Source organism: Scyliorhinus torazame, chromosome 7 (genome assembly GCF_047496885.1).
Source record: "Scyliorhinus torazame isolate Kashiwa2021f chromosome 7, sScyTor2.1, whole genome shotgun sequence".
In the NCBI taxonomy this organism is placed as follows: domain Eukaryota; kingdom Metazoa; phylum Chordata; class Chondrichthyes; order Carcharhiniformes; family Scyliorhinidae; genus Scyliorhinus; species Scyliorhinus torazame.
Window position 1 is genome coordinate 309242380 of NC_092713.1, and position 26442 is coordinate 309268821.

The 26442-nt window shown below is 54.2% G+C and overlaps 1 protein-coding gene and 1 long non-coding RNA gene across 2 annotated transcripts in view; one reads left to right on the forward strand and one right to left on the reverse strand.

Annotated features, from left to right (window-relative positions):
• apbb3 (amyloid beta (A4) precursor protein-binding, family B, member 3) overlaps positions 1–24695 on the reverse strand; it is a 177111-nt gene extending 152416 nt beyond the window's left edge. The window contains exon 1 of the mRNA XM_072512744.1: positions 24537–24695. Within this exon, the coding sequence (XP_072368845.1) occupies positions 24537–24585 (49 nt within the window). The 5' untranslated portion in view covers positions 24586–24695. The remainder of the gene's footprint in view (positions 1–24536) is intronic.
• On the forward strand, positions 1705–22766 carry LOC140427173 (uncharacterized). The gene is made up of 3 exons (XR_011948403.1): positions 1705–1840; positions 20407–20438; positions 22610–22766. It is a non-coding gene; the product is annotated as an uncharacterized lncRNA (long non-coding RNA).
• Positions 24696–26442: the final 1747 nt, after the last annotated feature.

A 26442-nucleotide genomic window follows, 5' to 3' on the forward strand; every position in this document is an offset into this window, starting at 1 on the left:
TGACAAATATTTACCCTTCAAAGAAAATTCACTTAAAAACAATGTTTGGTCATGACCATATTGCTCCGTGTGGGAGCTTGCTGTGCACACAAACACACCAGAGACCTCAACAGCAGTTAGTTGGCTGTGGAATGGATCGGGAGATCTTGGGCTATCGAATGGGCATCAGAAACACAAGTTAATCTTGTGATCAGGAAAGAGGAAAATTACAGATGCTGGACTTAAGAGCAGAACGTGGGAACAGTTCTGTTTTTCAGCATTTTCTGATTTTATTTGAAAGCTTATTTTGAAAATTTATAACCAATCTGTATCAGACCGATCTTAATAAACGGGATTCACAAAAGAAAGGAGCTGATGCAGAAACTGTGACAGAGATTGTGACAGCGATTGTGACAGAGATGGTGACAGAGACTGTGACAGCGAGTGTGACAGAGACTGTGACAGAGACTGTGACAGAGAAGGTGACAGCGATTGTGACAGAGATGGTGACAGAGACTGTGTCAGAGACTGTGACAGAGACTGGGACAGGGAGCGGGATCAGGGTCAGAGACTGTGTCAGAGACAGTGACAGAGATTGTGATAGAGAGCAGGATCAAGGTCAGAGACTGTGACAGAAACTGCAACAGAGATTGTGACAGAGACTGTGGGCGGGATTCTCCGCAAACTGGCGCGATGTCCACTACCCGGCGCCAAAAATGGCGCGGATCACTCCGGCGTCGGGCCGCCCCAAAGGTACGGAATTCTCCGAACCTTTAGGGGCCAAGCCCTCACCTTGAGGGGCTGGGCTCGCGCCGGAGTGGTTTCCGCCCCCGCCAGCCGGCGCCGAAAGGCCTTCACCGGGCGACGCATGTGCGTGAGCGTCAGCGGCCGCTCGCGGCATCCCCGCGCATGCACAGGGGAGGGGGTCTCTTCCGCCTCCGCCATAGTGAAGACCATGGCGAAGGCGGAAGAAAAAGAGTGCCCCACGGCACAGGCCCGCCCGCGGATCGGTGGGCTCCGATCGCGGGCCAGGCCACCGTGGGGGCACCCCCCCCGGGGCCAGATCGCCCCGCGCCCCCGACAGGACCCCGGAGCCTGCCCGCGCCGCCTTGTCCCGCCGTTCAAAAGGAGGTCTAATCCACGCCGGCTGTCGAGGGTTGACAGCGGCGGGACTTTGGCCCATCGCGGGCCGGAGAATAGCCGGGGGTGGGCCCGCCGACCGGCGTCATTCCCGCCGAACGGTGCGGCGCCATTCCCGCCCCCGCCGAATCTCTGGTGGTGGTGAATTCGGGATACGGCAGGGGCGGGATTCACGCCAGCCCCCCGCGATTCTCCGACCCGGTGGGGGGTCGGAGAATCGCGCCCTGTGACAGAGATTGTGACAAAGACTGTGACAGAGAGCGGGATCAGGGTCAGAGACTGTGACAGTGACAGTGACTGAGACTGTGACAGAGACTGTGACAGAGAGCGGGATCAGGGTCAGAGACTGTGACAGAGACTGTGACAGAGTGCAGGGTAGGATCAAATACCCTACCCAATTCTACCTGGCACAACAGTGCGTTTTGCACACCACCTACTTCCTGAGGTTATGTAAGAAGGATTTACTACAGTGTGACTATTTAAATGCAGGCCCCAGTGATAAACCTCTCCTCCTCTGTGACCGAACACCGCAGTAATCCACCTCGATTCCATCTCTCTCTCTCTCTCTCTCTGTCTTTCAGCAATTCGACAGGAACGTCAGACCTAAAATTAGACCCTGCTCGAAGTGTGCTGAGCCGTGCCGATCTGGGAAACAATGCCCTACTAAAACAGAATTGGGAAGCTGCAGCTGTGGAAAGGGGATTTTGAAAGAAATGAGCAGGTTAACGGACTCTTTACCCTCTCTCTGCAAGCGGATATCTGTATATTTATGTATCGAGAAAGCTGGGTGAAGATTTTAATTTCCATTGCAGAGCAGCAGGGAATCAGAGACAAAGCCAATGAAACCGAGAGCAGCAGAGATCAAGTCGGTCAAAGTTTGGGTTGGGAGGCTTGGGGGGGTGCGGGAAGGGGGTCGGAAATTTGGGGCCCATTTTAGATAGCGGCCCAGGTAGTCAGTGTCACTTGCGACTCCTGTCTCTGAGTCAGATAGTCGTGTGTCTGTAGCGCACAAAGACTCCGTGAGACGAATAGAGTGAAGTCGATGAGGCTTTATTAAGCGCGTCTGTTCCCCCGCAGCTCGATAGTAAACTGGCCTGCGGGGGAAGACTCCGGCTTCTTATACTCCGCCTTCAGGGCGGAGCTTGAGGTCAACGGCCAACCAGGACCCGGGATCTGTCAGCCAATGACACTAGGGCTTCCAGTCCCACATGACCCCCAATACATACTACCACATTCACCCCTTGTCAAAAATGAACCCGGCGGGGTGATGCTTCGTATGGTGGTAAGGGTTTACAGGGCTGGTCCTGGGAGGACAAAACATTCACATGGCAATACAGTATTGGACAATTTCGTCCTGTTGCAACTATTTACAGAGGGTATAGGAAGAAAATCAAAATGTTCTTGTGAACAGTCCATATTTGTTTTACATCGACGCCACGAGTCGGTCGGGCGGTCTGGTCGTCCGTGTCGATCGCCTCGGCCCCGGCGGTGGTGGTGGTGCTTGTACCGGTGTTGTCGCCTCCAGGAGCCGTACGGTTTCAGCTCGGGTTTGATTCTTGGTCGGTGCTGAGGGGAGGGGAACCGATCCTCCTGGGAAGGGGGGGTCGCGGGGTGCGGTGGTGGCAGGAAGGGGGGGGGTTGGCAGTGTGTGGGGTTGGGTTGATGGTGTCGGGGGGGTGTGCGTGTGTGGTAGTATGTATTGGGGGTCATGTGGGACTGGAAGCCCTAATGTCATTGGCTGACAGATCCCGGGTCCTGGTTGGCCGTTGACCTCAAGCTCCGCCCTGAAGGCGAAGTATAAGAAGCCGGTATCTTCCGCCGCAGGCCAGTTTACTATCGAGCTGCTGGGGAACAGACACGCTTAATAAAGCCTCATCGGCTTCACTCTATTCGTCTCACGGAGTCTTTGTGCGCTACAATTTATTAAGCGTGCCTAAAAAGGACTATGGAGCTCAGGATCATTCCGGAATGCCTGAGGATCAGCCCCCACGCAGTGAATGCGGCAGCAGCCTTCAAACACTAGCAGACTTGCTTCGAGGCCTACCTCAGACCGACCACCGGCCGAGTCTCAGACGAACAAAAACTGCAGGTCCTGCACTCGAGGGTGAGCACGGAGATTTTCACCCTCATTGAAGACACCGACGATTTCCAGACGGCGTTCGCAGCACTGAGAAGTCTCTACGTTCGCCCAGTTAACCAAATCTACGCTCGCTACCAGCTCGCGACAAGACGGCAAGCTCCCGGAGAATCGATGGACGAGTTCTACGCCGCGCTGTTGATTTTGGGACGAGCCTGCAGCTGCCCGTCGGTGAATGCAAACGAACACACGGACATGTTAATGCGCGATGCTTTTGTGGCAGGTATGCAATCCTCCCAAATCCGCCAAAGACTTCTAGAAAAAGAGTCGCTAGGACTCTCAGAGGCACGGGCCCTAGCAGCCTCCCTAGACGTGGCCGCACGTAATACCCGCGCCTACGGCCCCGACCGCACGGCAGCCCATTGGGCCCCGTACGTACTCGTCGCGGCAAACCCCCTACCCCCCCCCCCCCCGGACACCCCACAGGCTTGCGCAGTCCAAACGCCGAGTCGCACCGGGGGCGCCCGCTGCGGCCAGGCGAAACACCCCCGACAGCGCTGTCCGGCCCGCGCAGCCATCTGCAAAAGCTGCGGGAAAAAGGGCCATTATGCGGTGGTGTGCCGATCCCGCGAGGTCGCCGCCGTCCCGGGGCCACAGGGAGCCCCACAAGCAGTCTATGCGTCCCAACCCCCCCAGCACGCCATGTGCGACCCGCAGGCGCAGCCGCTCTGGGTCCCGACCACCGCGGTCCCGGGAGAACTGGGAGCCCTGCACGCCGCCTACGCTCCCCAACCCCCCTCCCCGCAGCCCATGTACGACCCGCCGCCGGCGCAACCACTTTGGGTCCCGGCCAACACTCTCCACGGAGAGGAGGGGGTTTTTCGCGTCCCTAACGCCACCCTCACCCCCGTCCCGCGCCCCACGCCTGACCCGCCGGCGCCACCTACTTGGACCCCGAACACCGCTGTCCCCGGTGAGGGATCTCCTCGCGCTCCTTGCGCTCGCGGCCCCACGCCTGACCCGCCGGCGCCGCCGACTTGGGCCCCGACCACCGCTGTCCCCTGTGAGGGAGCTCCGCGCGGTCCTAGCGCTCTCGGTCCTAGCGCTCCCCAGACCCCCCAGCACACCATGTGTGACCCAAAGACGCCGCCATTTTGGGTCCCGACCACCACGAGGGGATGAGGGGCGCCGTTGTGCGACCCGCAGATGCCGCCATTTCGGGTCCCGACCACCACGAGGGGAGGAGGGGCGCCGCCATCTTGGACCGCCCCCGACCTGTACGACGCATGGGGGTGGCCATTTTGTCCACCCCCGCCGCCATCTTGTGACCCCCAGCCACGTGCGATATATGGGGGCGGCCATTTTGTCCATCCCCGACGCCATTTTGGACGGCAACAACGGACCCCACCCCACTACTACAACCACGGCTCGCTTCGGTTACGCTCGATCAGGCTCAGCCCCGGACACTCCAGACGACGACGACAACGGTCCTAATTAACGGCCACGAGACGCCATGCCTAGTCGACTCCGGGAGCACGGAAAGCTTTATACACCCCGACACGGTAAGACGCTGTTCCTTGACCACCTATCCCAGCGCACAAGAGATTTGCCTAGCTGCAGGATCCCACTCCGTACAGATCCAGGGATTCTGCATAGTTACCCTAACGGTGCAGGGGAGGGAGTTCAAAAACTACAAACTTAACGTCCTTCCCCAACTCTGTGCCCCCACCTTGCTGGGATTAGATTTCCAATGTAATCTACAGAGCCTTACGTTTAAATTCGGCGGCCCCATACCCCCACTCACTATCTGCGGCCTCGCTACCCGCAAGGTGCAACCCCCGTCCTTGTTTGCGAACCTTACCCCGGATTGCCAACCCGTCGCCACTAGGAGCAGACGGTACAGCGCCCAGGACCGGACCTTCATTCGGTCCGAAGTCCAGCGGCTACTAAAGGAGGGCATAATCCAGGCCAGCAATAGTCCCTGGAGAGCGCAGGTGGTAGTAGTGAAGACAGGGGAGAAACAAAGGATGGTCATTGACTATAGCCAGACCATCAACAGGTACACACAACTAGACGCGTACCCTCTCCCCCGCATATCCGACATGGTCAATCGGATTGCCCAGTATAAAGTCTTCTCCACCGTGGACCTCAAGTCCGCCTACCATCAGCTCCCCATCCGCCCAAGTGACCGCAAGTACACAGCCTTCGAGGCAGACGGGCGATTATACCATTTCCTACGGGTCCCTTTTGGCGTCACAAACGGGGTCTCGGTCTTCCAACGGGAGATGGACCGGATGGTTGACCAACATGGGTTACGGGCCACGTTCCCGTATCTCGACAATGTAACCATCTGTGGCCACGATCAGCAGGACCACGACGCCAACCTCCAAAAAGTCCTCCAGACCGCCAAAGCCTTGAACCTCACGTACAACGAGGACAAGTGCGTTTTTAGCACCGACCGGCTAGCCATTCTGGGCTACATAGTACGCAATGGGATAATAGGCCCCGACCCCGAACGTATGCGTGCACTCATGGAATTTCCCCTCCCGCACTGCCCAAAAGCCCTGAAACGCTGCCTGGGGTTCTTTTCGTACTACGCCCAGTGGGTCCCCCAGTACGCAGACAAGGCCCGATCCCGCAGGGAGACCGTGTCCTGTCGGCCGTCGGGGTACTCCACGTAGGCATACTGGGGGTTCGCGTGGAGGAGGTGAACCCTTTCGACCAACGGGTCCGCCTTATGTGCCCGCACATGCTTTCGGAGCAGGATGGGTCCTGGGGCCGCCAGCCAGGTCGGCAGCGACGTTCCAGAGGAGGACCTCCTAGGGAAGACAAGGAGACGCTCGTGAGGCGTTTGATTAGTGCTTGTACATAATAACGACCGGATGGAATGGAGAGCGTCCGGGAGGACCTCCTGCCACCGTGAAACTGGGAGGTCCCTGGACCGTAGGGCCAGTAGGACGGCCTTCCAGACCGTGCCGTTCTCCCTTTCTACTTGCCCGTTCCCCCGGGGGTTGTAGCTGGTCGTCCTGCTTGAGGCTATGCCCTTGCTGAGCAGGAACTGGTGCAGCTCGTCACTCATGAAAGAGGACCTCCTGTCGCTGTGGATGTATGCGGGGTAACCGAACAGTGTGAAGATGCTGTTCAGGGCTTTAATGACTGTGGCCGCGGTCATGTCGGAGCAGGGAATGGCAAAAGGGAAGCGGGAGTATTCGTCCACTACATTAAGAAAATATGCGTTGCGGTCGGTGGAGGGGAGGGGCCCTTTGAAATCGAGACTGAGGCGTTCAAAGGGGCGGGAAGCCTTAATCAGGTGCGCTCCATCTGGCCTGAAAAAATGCGGCTTGCATTCCGCGCAGATGTGGCAGTCCCTTGTGACTGTACGGACCTCTTCTAAAGAGTATGGGAGATTGCGGGACTTGATGAAGTGGTAAAACCGAGTGACCCCCGGGTGGCAGAGGTCCTCGTGGAGGGTTTGGAGGCGGTCAATTTGTGCGTTGGCACATGTGCCGCGGGATAGGGCATCGGACGGCTCGTTCAGCTTTCCGGGCCGGTACAAGATCTCATAGTTGAAGGTGGAGAGCTCGATCCTCCACCTTAAGGTCTTGTCATTTTAAATTTTGCCCCGCTGTGCATTATCGAACATGAAAGCTACCGACCGTTGGTCAGTGAAGAGAGTGAATCTCCTGCCGGCCAGGTAATGCCTCCAATGTCGCACAGCTTCCACTATGGCTTGGGCTTCCTTTTCTACTGAAGAGTGGCGGATTTCTGAGGCGTGGAGGGTCCGGGAGAAAAAGGCCACGGGTCTGCCCGCTTGGTTAAGGGTGGCCGCTAGAGCCACGTCGGAGGCGTCGCTCTCGACCTGGAAGGGGAGGGACTCGTCGATGGCGCGCATCGTGGCCTTTGCGATATCCGCTTTGATGCGGCTGAAGGCCTGGCAAGCCTCTGTCGACAGAGGGAAGGTCGTGGTCTGTATTAGGGGGCGGGCCTTGTCTGCGTACTGGGGGACCCACTAGGCGTAGTACGAAAAGAACCCCAAGCAGCGTTTCAGGGCTTTTGGGCAATTGCGGGAGGGGAAATTCCATGAGCGCGCGCATACGTTCGGGGTCGGGGCCTATTATCCCATTGCGTACTATGTAGCCCAGAATGGCTAGCCGGTCGGTGCTAAAAACGCACTTGTCCTCGTTGTACGTGAGGTTCAAGGCTTTGGCGGTCTGGAGGACTTTTTGGAGGTTGGCGTCGTGGTCCTGCTGATCGTGGCCACAGATGGTTACATTGTCGAGATACGGGAACGTGGCCCGTAACCCATGTTGGTCAACCATCCGGTCCATCTCCCGTTGGAAGACCGAGACCCCGTTTGTGATGCCAAAAGGGACCCGTAGGAAATGGTATAATCGCCCGTCTGCCTCGAAGGCTGTGTACTTGCGGTCACTTGGGCGGATGGGGAGCTGATGGTAGGCGGGCTTGAGGTCCACGGTGGAGAAGACTTTATATTGGGCAATCCGATTGACCATGTCGGATATGCGGGGGAGAGGGTACGCGTCTAGTTGTGTGTACCTGTTGATGGTCTGGCTATAGTCAATGACCATCCTTTGTTTCTCCCCTGTCTTCACTACTACCACCTGCGCTCTCCAGGGACTATTGCTGGCCTGGATTATGCCCTCCTTTAGTAGCCGCTGGACCTCGGACCGAATGAAGGTCCGGTCCTGGGCGCTGTACCGTCTGCTAGTGGCGACGGGTTTGCAATCCGGGGTAAGGTTCGCAAACAAGGACGGGGGTTGCACCTTGAGGGTTGCGAGGCCGCAAATAGTGAGTGGGGGTATGGGGCCGCCGAATTTGAACGTAAGGCTCTGTAGATTGCATTGGAAATCTAATCCCAGCAAGGTGGGGGCACAGAGTTGGGGAAGGACGTTTAGTTTGTAGTTTTTGAACTCCCTCCCCTGCACCGTTAGGGTAACTATGCAGAATCCCTGGATCTGTACGGAGTGGGATCCTGCAGCTAGGCAAATCTTTTGTGCGCTGGGATAGGTGGTCAAGGAACAGCGTCTTACCGTGTCGGGGTGGATAAAGCTTTCCGTGCTCCCGGAGTCGACTAGGCATGGCGTCTCGTGGCCGTTTATTAGGACCGTTGTCGTCGTCGTCTGGAGTGTCCGGGGCCGAGCTTGATCGAGCGTAATCGAAGCGAGCCGTGGTTGTAGTAGTGGAGTGGGGTCCATTGTTGCCGTCCAAGATGGCGTCGGGGATGAACAAAATGGCCGCCCCCATACATCGCACGTGGCTGGGGGGTCACAAGATGGCGGCGGGGGTGGACAAAATGGGCGCCCCCATGCGCCGTACAGGTCTGGGGCGGTCCAAGATGGCAGCGCCCCTCTTCCCCTCGTGGTGGCCGGGAAACAAAATGGCGGCGTCTGCGGGTCGCACATCGGCGCCCCTCCTCCCCTCATGGTGGCCGAGACCCAAAATGGCGGCGTCTGCGGGTCGCACATGGTGTGCTGGGGAGCGCTAGGACCGCGAGTGCTAGGACCGCGAGTGCTAGGACCGCGCGGAGCTCCCTCACCGGGGACAGCGGTGGTCGGGGCCCAAGTCGGCGGCGCCGGCGGGTCAGGCGTGGGGCCGCGAGCGCTAGGACCGCGCGGAGCTCCCTCACCGGGGACAGCTGTGGTCGGGGCCCAAGTAGGTGGCACCGGCGGGTCAGGCGTGGGGCGCGGGGTGGGGGTTAGGGTGGTGTAAGGGACGCGGAAAGCTCCTTCCTCTCCGTGGAGAGTGTTGGCCGGGACCCAAAGCGGTAGTGCCGGCGGCGGGTCATACATGGGCTGCGGGGAGGGGGGTTGGGGAGCGTAGGCGGCGTGCAGGGCTCCCAGTTCTCCCGGGACCGCGGTGGTCGGGACCCAGAGCGGCTGCGCCTGCGGGTCGTACATGGCGTGCTGGGGGGCTTGGGGCGCGTAAACTGCTTGCAGGGCTCCCTGTGCTCCCGGGACGGCGGCGACCTCGCGGGACCGGCACACAACCGCATAATGGCCCTTTTTCCCGCAGCTTTTGCAGATAGCTGCGCGGGCCGGGCAGCGCTGTCGGGGGTGTTTCGCCTGGCCGCAGAAATAACTGCGGGCGCCCCCGGTGCGACTCAGCGTTTGGACCGCGCAAGCCTGTGGGGTGTCCGGGGGGGGGGGGGTAGGGGGTTTGCCGCGACGGGTACGTACGGGGCTGCCGCGCGGTCGGGGCCGTAGGCGCGGGTATTACGCGCGGCCACGTCTAGGGAGGCTGCTAGGGCCCGTGCCTCTGAGAGTCCTAGCGCCTCTTTTTCTAGAAGCCTTTGGCGGATTTGGGAGGATTGCATACCTGCCACAAAAGCGTCGCGCATTAACATGTCCGTGTGTTCGTTTGCGTTCACCAACGGGCAGCTGCAGGCTCGTCCCAAAATCAGCAGCGCAGCGTAGAACTCGTCCATCGATTCTCCGGGAGCTTGCCGTCTCGTCGCGAGCTGGTTGCGAGCGTAGATTTGGTTAACTGGGCGAACGTATAGACTTCTCAGTGCTGCGAACGCCGTCTGGAAATCGTCCGAGTCTTCGATGAGGGAGAAAATCTCCGTGCTCACCCTCGAGTGCAGGACCTGCAGTGTTTGGTCTTCTGAGACTCGGCCGGTGGTCGTTCTGAGGTAGGCCTCGAAGCAAGTCTGCCAGTGTTTGAAGGCTGCTGCCGCGTTCACTGCGTGGGGGCTGATCCTCAGGCATTCCGGAATGATCCTGAGCTCCATAGTCCTTTTTAGGCACGCTTAATAAATTGTAGCGCACAAAGACTCCGTGAGACGAATAGAGTGAAGCCGATGAGGCTTTATTAAGCGTGTCTGTTCCCCAGCAGCCCGATAGTAAACTGGCCTGCGGGGGAAGACTCCGGCTTCTTATACTCCGCCTTCAGGGCGGAGCTTGAGGTCAACGGCCAACCAGGACCCGGGATCTGTCAGCCAATGACACTAGGGCTTCCAGTCGCACATGACCCCCAATACATACTACCACAGTGTCTAAGTGCCATCCAGAGACATTCAGTCAGACTGATGTTCCCACTGTTGGAGCACAATACTAATAGAATCAGATGAGCTATCGTCTGCCCTCTCTGATAAATAGATTCAAGCATCTTGAGGCACTACAATGAGGAGTGGCAAGAATGTTCTGCACAATATCTATCCCTCAAACAATCATCATTGAGAAAACGGCTTGTCTGGTCACTATCACATTCCTGTTTCTGGGAGCTTGCTGTGCACCAATTAACTGGAGCGCTTCCTACATTACGGGCACGAGCTACTGGCGACGCTGTGCCCAAAAAGCAATGCGCCGCGGCGCAACGTGGTCGCTCACTGCCGGGAGACTCCACTCCCGGGATCTACCCAACCCGACATGTCTCGCGAGATCGAACACGATCTCGTCAGACATCGTGTTCTGAAGCCCGCCCATTGTGGGCAAGATTGCTTTTTGGAAAATCTGCATATGAGAGCGAGACAGCGAGGCTCACTCTAATACAGGGTTGCAAGTGCAAGGCAGTGGGGTCTATCCCCGTTGCCACGGAGACCTCGGGCAAGCGCCGTTCAGTGCTGGTCTCCGCAAATAGGTACCAGACGGAACGGCACTTGTGGGCGTCTCCCAGGGGATTGGAGGCCACCAGGTAGATGCCCCCTGCCCTCTGGGTAGGGTGGAACCCTATCACTGCTCGTGCCATCTATGCACTGCCGGCCTAGCATGCTGGAAGTGCCACCTAGATGCCAGCCTGGCACTGCCAAGGTGCCCAGGTGACACTGCCAGCTGGCCGGGACACTGCCAGGCTGGCACTGCCAAGGTGCCGACACTGCCAGCTGGCCGGGACACTGCCAAGCTGTCACTGCCAAGGTGCCCAGGTGACACTGCCAGCTGGCTGGTACACTGTCAGCCTGGCACTGCCAAGATGCCAAGCTGGCATCTTCTGCGCGGCGGTGATTGGGCTGGGAGGTGCCCTGCATGGGTGTGGGGTGGGGGATGGGGCCAGGGGACCCCCTTACAGTGAGTTGGGGTTGGGGGGGCGGGGTTTCTTTTGGAGGTTGCGTCGGGGGCTTGAGAACATTTTTTAAATGGCGTCCCAATCTCCCCCTGCCCTGAGGGGTCTCGGCGAGCGGGACTCCTCAGTGCAGGAAATGGTACTAAGTGCGGCCTCGACCCCGCGTTCCCCGCCAAGGCCCCATTTCTAGCCAGAGCCACATTAGATAGCGAGTTCCTTCTCGGCGCAGCGAGTTACTGTTGAATCTGCCACCCCCCCCCCCCCCCCCCCCCCGCCCCGCCCCACTTTCGGGCTGCATGTTCCAGATCATCAGAACTCACTCACTACATTAAACATTCCTCCACGTCACCACTGTTGCTGAAACAGTTTCTTCGTATTTACTTCATCAAACTCCTTCATGTTTATGAATATCCTCTGTTAAACTGCACCTTTAAGTCCCTGCTTTAAGGAGAACAACCCAAGCCTCTCCAGCAATGGATGTCCCTCATCCCTTGTGCAATCCCAATAAATCTATCCTAAAGTGTGATGCCCGTAATTGGCAATTATGCTTCATCTGGGGCCTAATTATAAAGACTTTACACAATGTCCTTGCTTTGATTGGAGGACTTGTGGTCTTGTGGGTTGCGTCCCTCTCTCTGAGCCGGAAGCTCCGGTTTCGAGACCCACCCAGGACCTGACGTCCAAGGAAGGTTCTTTCGTAACGTGGTCAAGCAGATCGAATGTTAACCTGCAAATCCTTCCAACACATGCTAATGGCAGGTAGTAACGGGAGAGATTCCTCGTCAGCCAGATGATGGAAAGAATATTGGAGCCTCGACCATCGCCACCCACAGCGCCAGACTACAAAGTGCATGTTGCCACGGCAACCGGGACCCGCTGAGCGAACTCCGCTACCATCTTGTTTCTAGATCTCCATCCCACAGATCCCGTACAACTTTCCAGTAGCCGTCTTGATTTGCCGTACCGCCTTCACAGATTTGAGTACAAAAGCTTCTAAGCTTGTCGAGTGTCATTTCCACTAATTGTGTGTTGAGGAAAAATGACTCTGAAGCTAACCTTTACCTTGAAGCAGGTCTATTTCCAAGACAGCAAAGCAGAGTCACACACTCTCCCAGTTCTCCCCAGACACCCAATGTAAACTGGCTTATAAGCTCTTACAGAGTTGCCCCTACATCTTCTGGTTTTATAACCTCCTCACTGTTTCCAACATCTCCAAGTTTTGTCTCACCTGCAAATTTTGAAATGATGCCCCCCTGTGCCCATAGTCAGGCCATTAATCCGTATAAAAGTCATGATTCCCACATGCATGGGAAACATTGAAGGAGCCCATTATTCATTCCTGTCTGGTGCAAAAGTAAAACGGAAATGGTGGCCAAACCATGGCTTACAAGGGAAATTACAGATGGTATGGAATCGAAGGAAGAGGCATACAAATTGACCAGGAAAAACAGCAGACCTGAGGATTGGGAGCAGTTTAGAATTCCGCACAGGAAGACCAAAGGATTGATCAAGAAGGGGGCAAAATAGAGTACGAGAGTACGTTTGCAACAACATGACTGTAAAAGCTTCTATAGGTATGTGAATAGAAAAAGATCGGTGAAGACAAATGTAGGTCTCCTACAGTCAAGAACAGGGGAATGTATAATGGGGGACAAAGAAATGACTGACCAACTAAATACATACTTTGGTTCTGTCTTCACATAGGAGGACACAAGAAATGTGCCAGAAATGGTGGGGGATACATGGTTTAGTGCAGTGTTTTTCAAACTTTTTTTCTGGGGACCCATTTTTACCAACCGGCCAACCTTCGTGACCCACGCCGGCCGACCTTCGCGACCTTCGCCGGCCGACCTTCGTAACCCATGCCAGCCGACCTTCGCGACCCACGCCGGCTGACCTGCGCGACCCGCCATTTTCTCTTACCTTGTTTGTTGCTGACAAAAATGGAGGAAATGGTTTTGGCTCCCTTTGACCCCAATGGTCCCTTTGACCCCCCCGAAAAAAAAGGCTGCCACCGTAAAAAGAAACTACGGCCGCACTGCGCATGCGTGCCCGATCATCGGTGCACATGCGCATAGTTTTGCGGCACCGACGATCAGGCGCGCATGCGCACCGATGATCACGCACGCATGCTCAGTGCGGCCAATTTTTTTTACATGTTCGTGGCCATGTTGAAGGCCGCTCGCAGCTGACGTTATTGAAAGCCAGCTGCTGACGATGCCTGGTTTAGTGAGTAGGGATAAACTGAAGGAAATCAGTATTAATAGAGAAAAGGTGTTGGGAAAATTGATGGGATTGAAGGCCGATAAATCCCCAGAACTTATAATCTACATCCCAAAGTACTTAAGGAAGTGGCCCTCGAAATAATGGATGCATTGGCGGTCATCTTCCAAGATTCTATAGATTCTGGAACAATCTCTACAGATTGGAGGGTAGCTAATGTGTGCAGAGAAGGTTCATCAGACTGATTCCTGGGATGGCAGGTCTGATGTATGAGGAGAGATTGACTCTGTTAGGATTGTATTTGCTGGAGTTCAAAAGAATGAGGGGGGATCTTATAGGAGCGTAGAAAATTCTAAAAGGACGAGACAGGGTAGATGCAGGAAGGATGTTCACGATGGTGAGGGCATACAGAACCAGGGGTCATAGGCTGAGAGGACGGGACTCAGCTGAGGAGAATTCTCATCACCCAAAGAGTGGTAAAAATGTGGAATTTGTCACCACAGGAAGCGGCTGAGGCCTATATATTGTATGTTTTCAAGAAGGAGTTCGACATATCAGCACGGTGGCACAGTTGTTAGCACTGCTGTCAGGGACGTGGGTTCAACTGTGGAGTAACTGTGTGGAGTTTTCACTTTCTGCGTGGGTTTCCTCCGGGTGCTCCGGTTTCCTCCCACAGTCCAAACATGTGCTGGTTAGGTGCATTGGCCGTGCTAAATTGCTCTTAGTGTCCAAAGGTTAGGTGTGGGTAAGGGTGGTCTTTCGGAGGGTTGATGCAGGCTCAATGGGCCGAATGGCCTCCTTCTGCACTATAGGGATTTTATGATCCCTGGGGGGAAAGAGGGAACAGGATTTGCTTCAATTCGTTCATGGGATGTGGGTATCGCTGGCTGGTCCAGCATTTATTGCCCATCCTGAAAGCATTTAAGAATCAACCACATTGCTGTGGGTCTGGAGTCACATGTAGGCCAGACCAGGTAAGGACGGCAGATTTCCTTCCCTAAAGGACATTAGTGAACCAGATGGGTTTTTAAGACAATCGACAATGGTTCCATGGTCACCTTGAGACTTTTAATTCCAGATTTTTATTGAATTCAAATTCCACCATGGCGGGATTTGAACCCTTGTCCCCAGAGCATTATTCTGGGTCTTTGGATTACTAATCCAGCGACAATACCACTCAGCTACTGCCTCCCCATGTTACTGCATTGGATGATCAGCCATGATCAGAATTAATGGCGGAGCAGGCTCGAGGGCCGAATGGCTCCTATTTTCTATGTTTCTATCAACACCTGAAGGATCGTATGTTTCACTCCAGACTAGAGAACAATATTGTTATGGGCGAGGCGTTTTCAGAACCCCAAAATGTATCATGGAGTTCAACCAACCTCCCCCTTTAATGGATTTGTTGCCTTTCCCAGCACACGGCTTGTTCCCTAGGTGTGGGATTACAATTATGGACAAGTGGGTTTTTAAACACAAAACACTGTTTATTCCATGAACTCAACTTAACATCTTAAATAAACATTGGATCTCTTAACACCCCTTATTTCAAAGATAACTCAGAAAATATTGCAACAGTAAATAATTCCTTAAAATGTTCCTTCAAACTTCCAAGAGACTTAACACCTTTAAACAAAATCACATCAGGCTAAAGGTTTTACTATTATGAGTTTAAATGATCCAGAGATGGTCTTTTATGGCGGAGATCCAGCTCGCTGCAAACACAGACTCTCCCCAAGCTCTTTTCAAACTGCAACTGCAGCTCTCTGGAAACACACAGACACACCCAAGCTGCTTTTTCAAACTGCAAAACTAAACTGCAAAATGGCTGACCTGACCTCAGTTCCACCCACTCTCTGACATCACTGTTTTCTTAAACGTGCATTGCTTAAACATCCATGTCTTACAGGTACTCTCACATGACAATATTCACCATTTACTTTCTGTCCGCGCGCCAATTTGACCAACTATCTGAAGTCCACAAAGGACAATAGGCATATCTCTCCATTAGAGAGAGATAGACCATTGGTTATGCAGCATGGGGACACCACTCTACATCAAGCACGGGGCAAGGTAAGGAGACAAGCCGCTTTGAACTAAAGCAGCCAGTACGAGGATCGAACCTGCACCTTGACAACATTCTGCAGCGCTCTCTTGCTATCTCGTCATCTGTGCCAGCTGCCCCCCATTTGGTACCCACTCTGCCACCATCCCTTTAGCCCCCATCAGCTTCATGTTTTTTAGTCTTTTATGTGGTACTTTAACGGAAATCTATTAAAATGTTATCAATTTTAAAATCCACAGAGACAACAGCAACCCTTTTCTAACTTCATTGTTGAGAGAAATCACAAAGTGATTGTTGGAGTGACATCATAATCAACAGAGAGAGAGAGAGAGAGAGAGAGAAAGAGGGGGGAGGGAGAGAGAGGGGGGAGGGAGAGAGGGGGGGGAGGGAGAGAGAGGGGGGGAGGGAGAGAGAGAGGGGGAGGGCGAGAGAGGGGGGAGGGCGAGAGAGGGGGGGAGGGAGAGAGAGAGGGGGGGGAGGGAGAGAGAGGGGGGGAGGGAGAGAGAGAGGGGGAGGGCGAGAGAGGGGGGAGGGAGAGAGAGAGGGGGGGAGGGAGAGAGAGAGGGGGAGGGCGAGAGAGAGTGAGAAACAGAAAGCAGGTGAGCTAAGTATACTGGTAAGCTTTTAATCTAACCTAAATTAATCAACTTTAAAATAAGACTTCATCGATTCATTAGTATAAAAACCAAAAACTAAAGCCGATTTAATAATTTATCACATAATTACAGGCAATGCGGAGGCACCAGCCATAATCTTAGATACAGGAATGGTGCCAGAGGACTGGAGAATGACAAATGTTGCACATTGGTTTGAGAAAGGGTGTGAGGCTACACCCAGCAACTTCAGGCCAGTCCGTCTGACCTCAGTGGTGCAGAAACGTTGAGAAGCAATAATTTGGGATAAAGTTAACTGTCACTTGGGTGAATTAATTAAGGAAAGCCAGGTTGGATTTTTTTTAAAGGAAAATCATGTTTAACGAACCTGCTTGAGCTTTCTGATGAGCTACCAAGCGGGTAGGAGAGACTAATGCTGTTGATGTGGTTTACATGGACTTCCAAAAGGCATTTGAGAAAGTGCCACATAACAGACTTGTGGGTAAAGCTAGAGGCCATGGAATAAAAGGGACAGTAACAAACAGCATGGATATGAGATCGGCTGTGTGACAGGAAGCAGAGAATAGTGGTGAACCATTGTCTTTCAGACAGGAGGAAGCTTTATCGTGGGACTCCCCAGGGTTAGTGTTAGGACCCCTGCTTTTCCTGATTTCTACTAATGACCAGGTTTTGGTGTACAGGGCACAATTTCAGAATTTGCAGATGCTACGAAACCTGCAGGTTAAGCGTACAGTAAGGGACATAGTGTTTAACTTCGAGAGGCCACAGACAGGTTAGTAGAATGAGTGGATAGGTGACAGATAAAATTTAATGCAGGGAAGTGTGAGCTGATTCATTTTGGTCGGAAGATCACAGAGAGACAATGGGCGCGATCTTCCTACCAAATTGCAGCAGAGTCCCGTGTCAAGCGTGTTTAGCCGGGTGTTTCCCGGCAGCGGCGAGAAAGACCACGCTATCTAGCGGGACTTTGTTGCAATCGGTAGCCTGAGCGGAGAACACCCACCGAGCCGCACTTAGTTCCACCACTGAGGAGCTCCGCTCTCCACCCCCCCACAAAGCAACCCCAACTCACCTACGAGGGGGTTCTCAGCCAACCTCACCACCCCCCCCCCCCCCCCGCACCTCACATGGGCAGGGCACCCCCAGGCCTGATCTCCAGCATGGGAAAAATGCCAGCCTGGCACCTTGCCAGTGTCCCCTGCCAACTGGAGGTTCCATCTGGGCAGTGCCAGCCTGCCCACGAGGGCAACCACATGGGGGCCTCCAGCCCCCGGGAGACCTCCCCCCCCCCAAGTGCCATTACGTCTGTTCCCAATTTGTGGGGGCCAGAATTGAACGGTGCTTACCGTGCCAAATTATAAACAGGGGCTGGTTTAGCACACTGGGCTAAATCGCTGGCTTTTAAAGCAGACCAAGGCAGGCCAGCAGCACAGTTCAATTCCCGTACCAGCCTCCCTGAACAGGCGCCGGAATGTGGCGACTAGGGGCTTTTCACAGTAACTTCATTTGAAGCCTACTTGTGACAATAAGCGATTTTCATTTTTTCACTCGCTGTCTCATGTAGATTTGCCAACTGATCCCGCCCATCGTGTTTGCCCCGGCTCTCCAATTGAGCATCATGGCTTTGTGCCATTACCCTGCCTTTTCCCTGCACACTGTTTCCATAAAGTGAGATGTTCTTGTACGGAGTCAGCATTTACATAACAGGCTTCTAGAACCATTCAATGATTCTATGATTCGATGATCAAAGAGCAGATCAGCAATAATCTCACTGAATGGTGGGAGGGCCTTCCCCTGCTCCGATGTTCCCATGGGAAACAGGAGCGGGAGTGGATCGTACGGCCCATTCAGCCTGCTCCGCCAATCATAATGACCACGGCTTCAACTTCACTTTCCCGGCCACACTCAAAATCCCTTGATTCCTTGAGAAACAAAAATCTGTCTATTCCAGCCTTAAATATATTCAGTCGTGTGGGCCATCCGCAACCTTCAGAGGTAGAGAATGCCACACAGTCACAACCCTTTGAACACGTTTCTCCTCATCTCCATCCGAAATGATCATAAGCACGTAAAAACTAGGATCAGGATTGGCCATTCAGCCCCTCGAGCCCATTCCGCCATTCAGTACCAGCATGGCCTCCTCTCGGCCTCAACTCCACTGTCCTGCCCGTTCTCCATAACCCTTCAACCCATGACTAATTAAAACTCTGCCTATCTTGGGTGGCACGGTGGCCCAATGGTTAGCACTGCTGCCTCACGGCGCCGAGGACCCGGGTTCGATCCCGACCCGGGTTACTGTCTGGGTGCAGTTTGCACATTCTCCCCGTGTCTGCCTGGGTTTCACCCCCACAACCCAAAGATAATGGTAAAGTTCTTGGAAGTGTGGATGAGCAGAGGGATCTAGGTGTCCATGTACATAGATCCCTGAAAGTTGCCACCCAGGTTGATAGGGTTGTGAAGAAGGCCTATGGAGTGTTGGCCTTTATTGGTAGAGGGATTGAGTTCCGGAGTCAGGAGGTCATGTTGCAGCTGTACAAAACTCTGGTGCGGCCGCATTTGGAGTATTGCGTACAGTTCTGGTCACCGCATTATAGGAAGGACGTGGAGGCTTTGGAGCGGGTGCAGAGGAGATTTTCCAGGATGTTGCCTGGTATGGAGGGAAAATCTTATGAGGAAAGGCTGATGGACTTGAGGTTGTTTTCGTTGGAGAGAAGAAGGTTAAGAGGAGACTTAATAGAGGCATACAAGATGATCAGGGGGTTAGATAGGGTGGACAGTGAGAGCTTTCTCCCGCGGATGGAAATGGCTGGCACGAGGGGACATAGCCTTAAACTGAGGGGTAATAGATATAGGACAGATGTCAGAGATAGGTTCTTTACGCAAAGAGTAGTGAGGCCGTGGAATGCCCTACCTGCTACAGTAGTGAACTCGCCAACATTGAGGGCACTTAAAAGTTTATTGGATAAGCATATGGATGATAATGGCATAGTGTAGGTTAGATGGCTTTTGTTTCGGTGCAACATCGTGGGCCGAAGGGCCTGTACTGCGTCGTATCGTTCTATGTTCTATGCACAGGGTGGGCGGATTGGCCACGCTAAATTGCCCCTTAGTTGGGGAAAAATAGAATTGGGGAATTGAAATTTTTTTTTTAAATCTGTCTATCTCCACCTTAAATTTACTCAATGTCCCAGCATCCACTGCACTCTGGGGTTGTGAATTCCACAGATTCATGACCCTTTGGGAGAAGTAGTTTATCCTCATCTCTGTTTTAAAACTGCTACCCCTTATCCTAAAACAATGACGTTTCGTTCCAGATTGCCCCACAAGAGGCAACATCTGCTCTTTGTCTACTCTGTCAATACCTTTTATTATTTTGTATACCTCAATTTGATCTCCACTCATTCTTCTAAACTCAAGAGAGTATAGACCGATACTGCTCAATCACTCTTCATATGACAAACCCCTTGGGTGGGATTCTCCGTCACATGCGGCACGCCTGCGCCCCCGCCGGTGGCGGGATTCTCCATCTCGCCAGCCGGCCAATGAGGTTTCCCATTGTGGGCAGCCCCACACCGTCGGGAAAACCCCGGGCGCGGGTGCGCGGCCGACGCAACGGGGAATCCCGACAGCAGAGAATCTAGCTCCTCATCTCTGGTTTCAATCCAGTGAAGCTCCTCTGCACTGCCTTTCATGCAACTACATCCCTCCTCAAGTAACGGGACCAGGTCTGTGCACAGTACCCCAGGTGCAGTCTCACCACTGCCTTGTACAGTTGCAGCAACACTTTCCCATTTTTATCAGCATCTCCTTATCCCGAGACGTTGCCCCTTGTGTCTAAATTTCCCGGCCAGGGAATGCAACCTCTCAGTCTGCCCGTTATTCATCATACCGAGGAGCATGAGATTGACAAAGGGAAAACGGCTACAGCAAAATTGCTAGTTAATCAGTAATACAGCTTTGATCACAAATACTGATGCTGCCTGGAATATTTCAGCAAAACTGCCTGATCAGTATAATTCATATTAACACTGATGCTGTCTCTATAACAAAGATTCTTCAGGAACTCTGACGGGCTGGATCGATCCTGCAAGTGGAATTACAGGAAATATATTTCTGACAGTTTCAGAAAGCTTAAACTTGCATTTCAACGTCAATTTTCACAATTCCTGGACATCCCAAAACTTTAAAAACCAATCAAGTACTTTGAGAGCAAAAGCAAAATACTGTGGGTGAAATCGGATGTGATGAAAGATCACCGGTTTGGAACGTTAACTCTGTTTCTTTCTCCACAGATGCTGCCTGACCTGCCGGGTCAGCATTTACAGTAAGTACTTTCGAAGCACCGTCACTGTTACAACGTAGGAAACAATTCCACCAATTTGTGCCCAGAAATGCACAAAACAACAATGAAATAAATAGCCCGATAATCAGTCTCAGTGGATAAATATCGACTTGGAGAGAAGGAAGGGGGAGGCCTTGCCCTTAAAGACTCATAGACAGGAATTCTCCAGCCGTTGGGATTCTCAATTCCCACTGGCAGTGCACCCTATAGAATCCATCGAATCCTTACAAGGCCATTTGGCCCATCAAGTCTGCACCGACTCTCTGGAAAAGCACCCTACCTAGGCCCATTCCCCTGCCCTATCCCCATAATCCCACATAACCTAGACATCTTTGGACACTAAGAGGCTATTTAGAATGGGCAAACCAGCTAACCTGCACATCTTTGGACGGTGGGAGGAAACCGGAGCGCCCGGAGGGAACCCACGTACACACGGGGAGAAAGTGAAAACTCCACACAGTCACCCGAGGCCAGAACCCGGGTCCCTGGGACCGTGATGTAGCAGTGCTAACCACTGTGCAAACTCCTTTTGTCCTTGTACGTTCCTGCCTTTCTTTGTGTCATCTGCAAATTTAGCTACCAAGTCTTCAATCCCTTGAGTTAAGTCAGCGATATAAATTACATAAAGGTGAGGCCCCAGCACAGACCCCCGTGGGGCTCCACTTATCACATCCTGCCAATCAGGCGAAGATCCAATTGTGCATACTCTCTGTTTACTGTCAGCTGGTCAATCTTCTGTCCGTGTTACCCCTTACACCATGAGCTCTTACTTCCTACAATATCCTTTGATGTAGCACCTTGGATTTGGATTTGATTTGTCAAATAAATCCACCCGTGCGTTTCCCGGCAGCATGGGGTGGCTTCAATGGGAAATCCCATTGACAAGCGACGGGAAGAGAATCCCGCCACCAGTGAGTACCCGAACAGGCGCCGGAATGTGGCGACTAGGGGATTGTCACAGTATCTTCAATGCAATGTTAATATAAGCCTACTTGTGACACCAATAAAGATTATTATTATTCTCTTGTCAATCTCCGGCACTCGGTATCCTCCAGTTGCTGCCATTGGAAACAGTTTGTGCTTGCTTGATCCAGCAGAACCTTGCAATGTTGTGAATGGCTCAGTTAAATCTCCCCATAACCTTCTCTGCTCAAACAGAGAACAATCCCAGATCCTCCTCTTTCTCCAATGTCTTCATCCCTGTTGCTAATTTTTTTTAAATCTGTTCACAAGGTGTGTTCATCCCTAAATGCCCTTGAGAGGACGATGGTGAGCTGCCTTCCTGAGCCGCTGCAGTGCATGTGGTGTAGGTACACCCACCGTGCTGTTAGGGAGGGAGGTCCAGGATTTTGACCCGATGACAGTGAAGGAACGGCCGATGTATTTCCAAGTCAGGGTGGTGAATGACTTGGAGGGGAACCTCCAGCTGGTGGAGGAACCAGAATGGAGGCAGCACAGGAGAGTGCACACTCTTATCCTGAGCCTGCTGGGTGGAGCCAGCAGGCCGGGATTTACTGTATTGACTGTAGTACAGTGGCAGTACCGTAATACACGTAGGGTATGACGTGGTGTTTACCACAAAGGTTTTCCAGGAATTCTAGCAAACTATGCACCATCGCCAAGGCTTTGTCATCTTTTAAAATACAATGGCCTGAATTAGCCAAAGATCTTCAGCTGAGGCCTAACCAGGGTTTTATAACAAATGCAGCTTTTGTAATCTGTGCCTCCACTTATGAAATGAAATGAAAATCACTTATTGTCACAAGTAGGCTTCAAATGAAGTTACTGTGAAAAGCCCCTAGTCGCCACATTCCGGCGCCTGTTCGGGGAGGCTGGTACGGGAATTGAACCGTGCTGCTGGCCTGCCTTGGTCTGCTTTCAAAGCCAGCGATTTAGCCCTGTGCTAAACATCCCCTTATCGACCCAAAGTGTCTGTTCCGGCACTTCCTTAAAAGTCAAAGCATTTTGTTTTGATTGCCTCTTCCTTCCAAAATGAATCACTTCACACTTCTAACCATCGCATTACATCATCAGCCCTTTACTCCAGTTTGTTACTATCCTCTTCACTGTTTACATCTCTGAGGCACAAACTTCCAACTTAAGCCTCGCCTGCCCTAGTTACGAATATTTTTTTTTTAATTCACTCCGTCAAGGGTTGCAGGCATCGCTGGCAAGGCCACCCCCCTTATGGGCCCTGGAACTGAGTGGCTTGCTGAGCCATTTCAGAGTCAACCACATTGCTTGGGTCTGGAGTCACGTGTAGGCCAGAGCGGAGAAGGACATGAGAGACCCAGGCGGGTTTTTACAACAAACGACAAGGGTTTCATGGTCACCATTACGGAGATTATCTTTCGGTTCCCGATGTCAGATGCCACGGTGGGATTTCCATCTGCGTCCCCCACAGCATTAGCCTGGCTCTCTGGATTACTATCCCAATGACATGACCACCACACATCACCGTCTCGCCCGAATATGTTTGATACATGCAATATATTAAAAAACAGCTCTTTCTCCAAAATATTTGCTCTGGGATCTCTTAAGTTCACTGAGTTGATAACATCTCGTTCAAAGAAGAGGGCCTCTGACAGTGCAGCACCTCCTCAGTACACGCACAGGGAGTGTCAACTGGGATGTTGTGCTCAGCTCTGTGCAGCGGGGACCTGAAGCCCTGTCCAGCTGAGGTGAGAGGCTAGGCTGATGCGCGTATGCTGCTGCCGCAGGTCCTTTCAATTCACACGGGGACATAATGGATTAGCAGGAAGTACAATGGGCCGGCCACGTCAGGCTGAGCCCAGCTACTCGCAGGAAACGAGACGAGCTGAGGTTTTTAACCTTAGTCTTGAGTTCCCCCTCAAATGTTCTCCTCCTCCTCACGGGGGGGGGGGGGGGGGGGGGGCTGATTCTCACTGAGATACAATGAACCTGGCCTGTTCCAGGTTTCGTCAGCAAAGTCCACGGTGAATGCTGACTCTGTTAAATTACAGAGATTCAACGTCCACCGACAAACCCAATTTCCAGAAGGATCAATGGACAGTGATCAGAAACAGGAAGAGTCCATTCAGCCCCTCGAGCCTGTTCCGCTGCCATTCAATTAGGTTGTGACTGAGCTGCATCTGAACACCATCTGCTTGCCTTCGTTCCAGACCTCTCGATAAATTGCCTATTAATCGTAGTTTTGAACATTTCAATCGACCGCTAGCCTCACCTGCTTTCCCAGGCAGTTTCAGGTTTCCACGATGCCAATGCCCCCTCAATGGTTAACTCTGGCTCCAATGTTATTGGTATGTGGCCTTCTCCCCACCCCACCGACCGGAGAAATGGTTTATTTCTATCTACTCCATCAAATCCTTTAATCATCTTAAGCAACTCAATTAGATCATCCATTAATCGTCTCTGCTCGAGGGAATAGAAGCCTGGTCCACAGAGCCTGGCCTCATCATTTAACCCTTTAGCTTTAAGCACCATCCTGATTATTTGCTGATTTCGGGACCAGCACTTGCACTAACTCTAAACCCTCTTTTCTACCCCTGCAATGAGCAGTCCTGATTCAATCGCTCCATCTAGCCTTCTGCTAGCTGATCCCTAAACTCCCTGCTTAACCCTCTCTACCTCCCTATCCCTCTCCCTCTCTCCATCCCTTTATCCTGCTCCCTAAAACATTCAGTCCCCCCCCCCCCCCACCTCTTTATGTGGACAGTGTCACATTGTGGCAGGTGATCCTCCTGTGAAACGTTTTGGAGCCGTTGCCTCTGTCACGGGCGCTAGAGAAATGCAAGTTGCTGCTGCTGCTGCTGTTGTTGTTGGGACTTGCTGAGTGCGGACCGGAGCAGGGGATGCAAAAGGCAGGATCGTGCCCTTCCCTGGAGCTCATGTCACACACACACACTGCACACTCACTGCTCTGGGGAAACACATCTCTGTGGCCTGAATTGCGAAGTTTAACCGGCAAGAATCGCTGTCGCCAGAATGTGTGGCGGGTGAATGAAGAGAGAAGCTTTTAATGCAGCAGCTGCACGCAGCCAGTGCGCAGCTTCTCTCTGCAAACAGCAGCAGCTCAGATTGTTGCAACATTTCACCCACCGTCATAGTTGACAATGATGATGGCCAACATGTAATCCTTGCCCAGCATCGCGGCGGCACCAACCCTCCGCTGCCTTTTCCATAGACACCCAGACAGGCTCCGCGCTGCTGCTCTCCCCCAGCCTCAGTCACTGCTCACTAATGGCTTCCTCACTGACAGCTCGCAAGGCAATGTGCCCCCCCCCCCCCCAACACCTCCCCTCCTGCTACCCCTCCCCCTCACCCCCAACACCTCCCTCCCAACACCACCCCTCTCCTCTCCCCCTCCCCTCTCCTACCACCCCTCCCCAACACCTCACCTCCCCTCTCCCCAACACCCCTCCCCCTCCCTAACACCTCCCCTCCCCTCCCCCCAAACACCCCCCTCCCCAACACCTCCCCTCCCCTCTCCCCCAACACCTCCCCACTCCCCCCAACACCTCCCCTCTCTCCCCCAACACCTCCACTCCCCCCAACACCTCCCCACTCCCCACCAACACCTCCCCCCTCCCCAACACCTCCCCTCTCCCCCCTCCCCAACACCTCCCCCCTCCCCAACACCTCCCCTCTCCCCCCTCCCCAACACCTCCCCTCTCCCCCTCCAAAACACCTCTCCTCTCCCCCCTCCAACACCTCCCCTCTCCCCCCTCCAACACCTCCCCTCCCCCTCCAAACACCTCCCCATCCCCAACATCTCCCCTCACCAACAACTCCCATCCCCCCCTCCCCAACATCCCCCTCCCCAACACCCCCCTCCCCAACACCTCCCCATCCCCCTCCCCAACACCTCCCCTCCCCAACACCCCCCTCCCCAACACCTCCACTCCCCCCTCCCCAACACCTCCCCTCCCCAACACCTCCTCTCCCCCCTCCCCAACACCTCCCCTCCCCCCCACCCCAACACCTCCCCTCCCCAACACCTCCCCTCCCCAACATCTCCCCTCCCCTCCCCAACACCTCCCCTCCCCAACACCTCCCCTCCCCAACATCTCCCCTCCCCTCCCCAACACCTCCCCTCCCCAACACCTCCCCTACCCCCCAACACCTCCCCTCCCCAACACCTCCCCCCTCCCTAACACCTCCCCTCCCCAACACCTCCCCTCCCCCTCCCCAACACCTCCCCACCCCCCTCCCCAACACCTCCCCTCCCCCCTCCCCAACACCTCCCCTTCCCAACACCTCCTCTCCCCCTCCCCAACCCCTCCCCTCCCCAACACCCACCCTCCCCAACACCTCCCCTCTCCAACAACTCCCCTCCCCCCCAACAACTCCCCTCCCCCTCCCCAACACCTCCCCTCCCCCCTCCAAACACCTCCCCTCTCCCCTCCAAACACCTCCCCTCTCCCCCCCCTCCAACACCTCCCCTCCCTCTCCAACACCTCCCCTCCCCCCCAACACCTCCCCTCCCCCCAACACCTCGCCTCCCCCCAACACCTCCCCTCCCCCCCAACACCTCCCCTCCCCCAACACCTCCCCCCAACACCTCACCTCACTTCCCCTCCCCCCAACACCTCCCCTCACTTCCCCTCCCCCCAACACCTCCCCTCCCCCCCCCAACACCTCCCCTCCCCCCAACACCTCCCCTCCCCTACTACCCGTCCCCTCTCCCCCTCCAACATCACCCTCTACTCCTCGCTCTCCTCCCCTCATTGCCTTCCCCTCCTTCTTCGCCCCCTCTCCTCCTCTACATCCCCTTCTCCCCACCCATCTACTTCCCTCCTCCCCACCCCCCTTCTCCCCTCCTCCACCTCCTACCATCTCCCTCCTCCTACCATCTCCCTCTTCCCCTCCTCCCATCACACTCTCCCCTCCTTTTTTCTCCCTCGCCCCCCCTCCCCATCTCCCTCTCCCCATCGCCCTCTGCTCCTCCCTCCCCACCCCCTTGTGGTAGTCACCACTGTTGTATTATATTGTACATACTGCACTG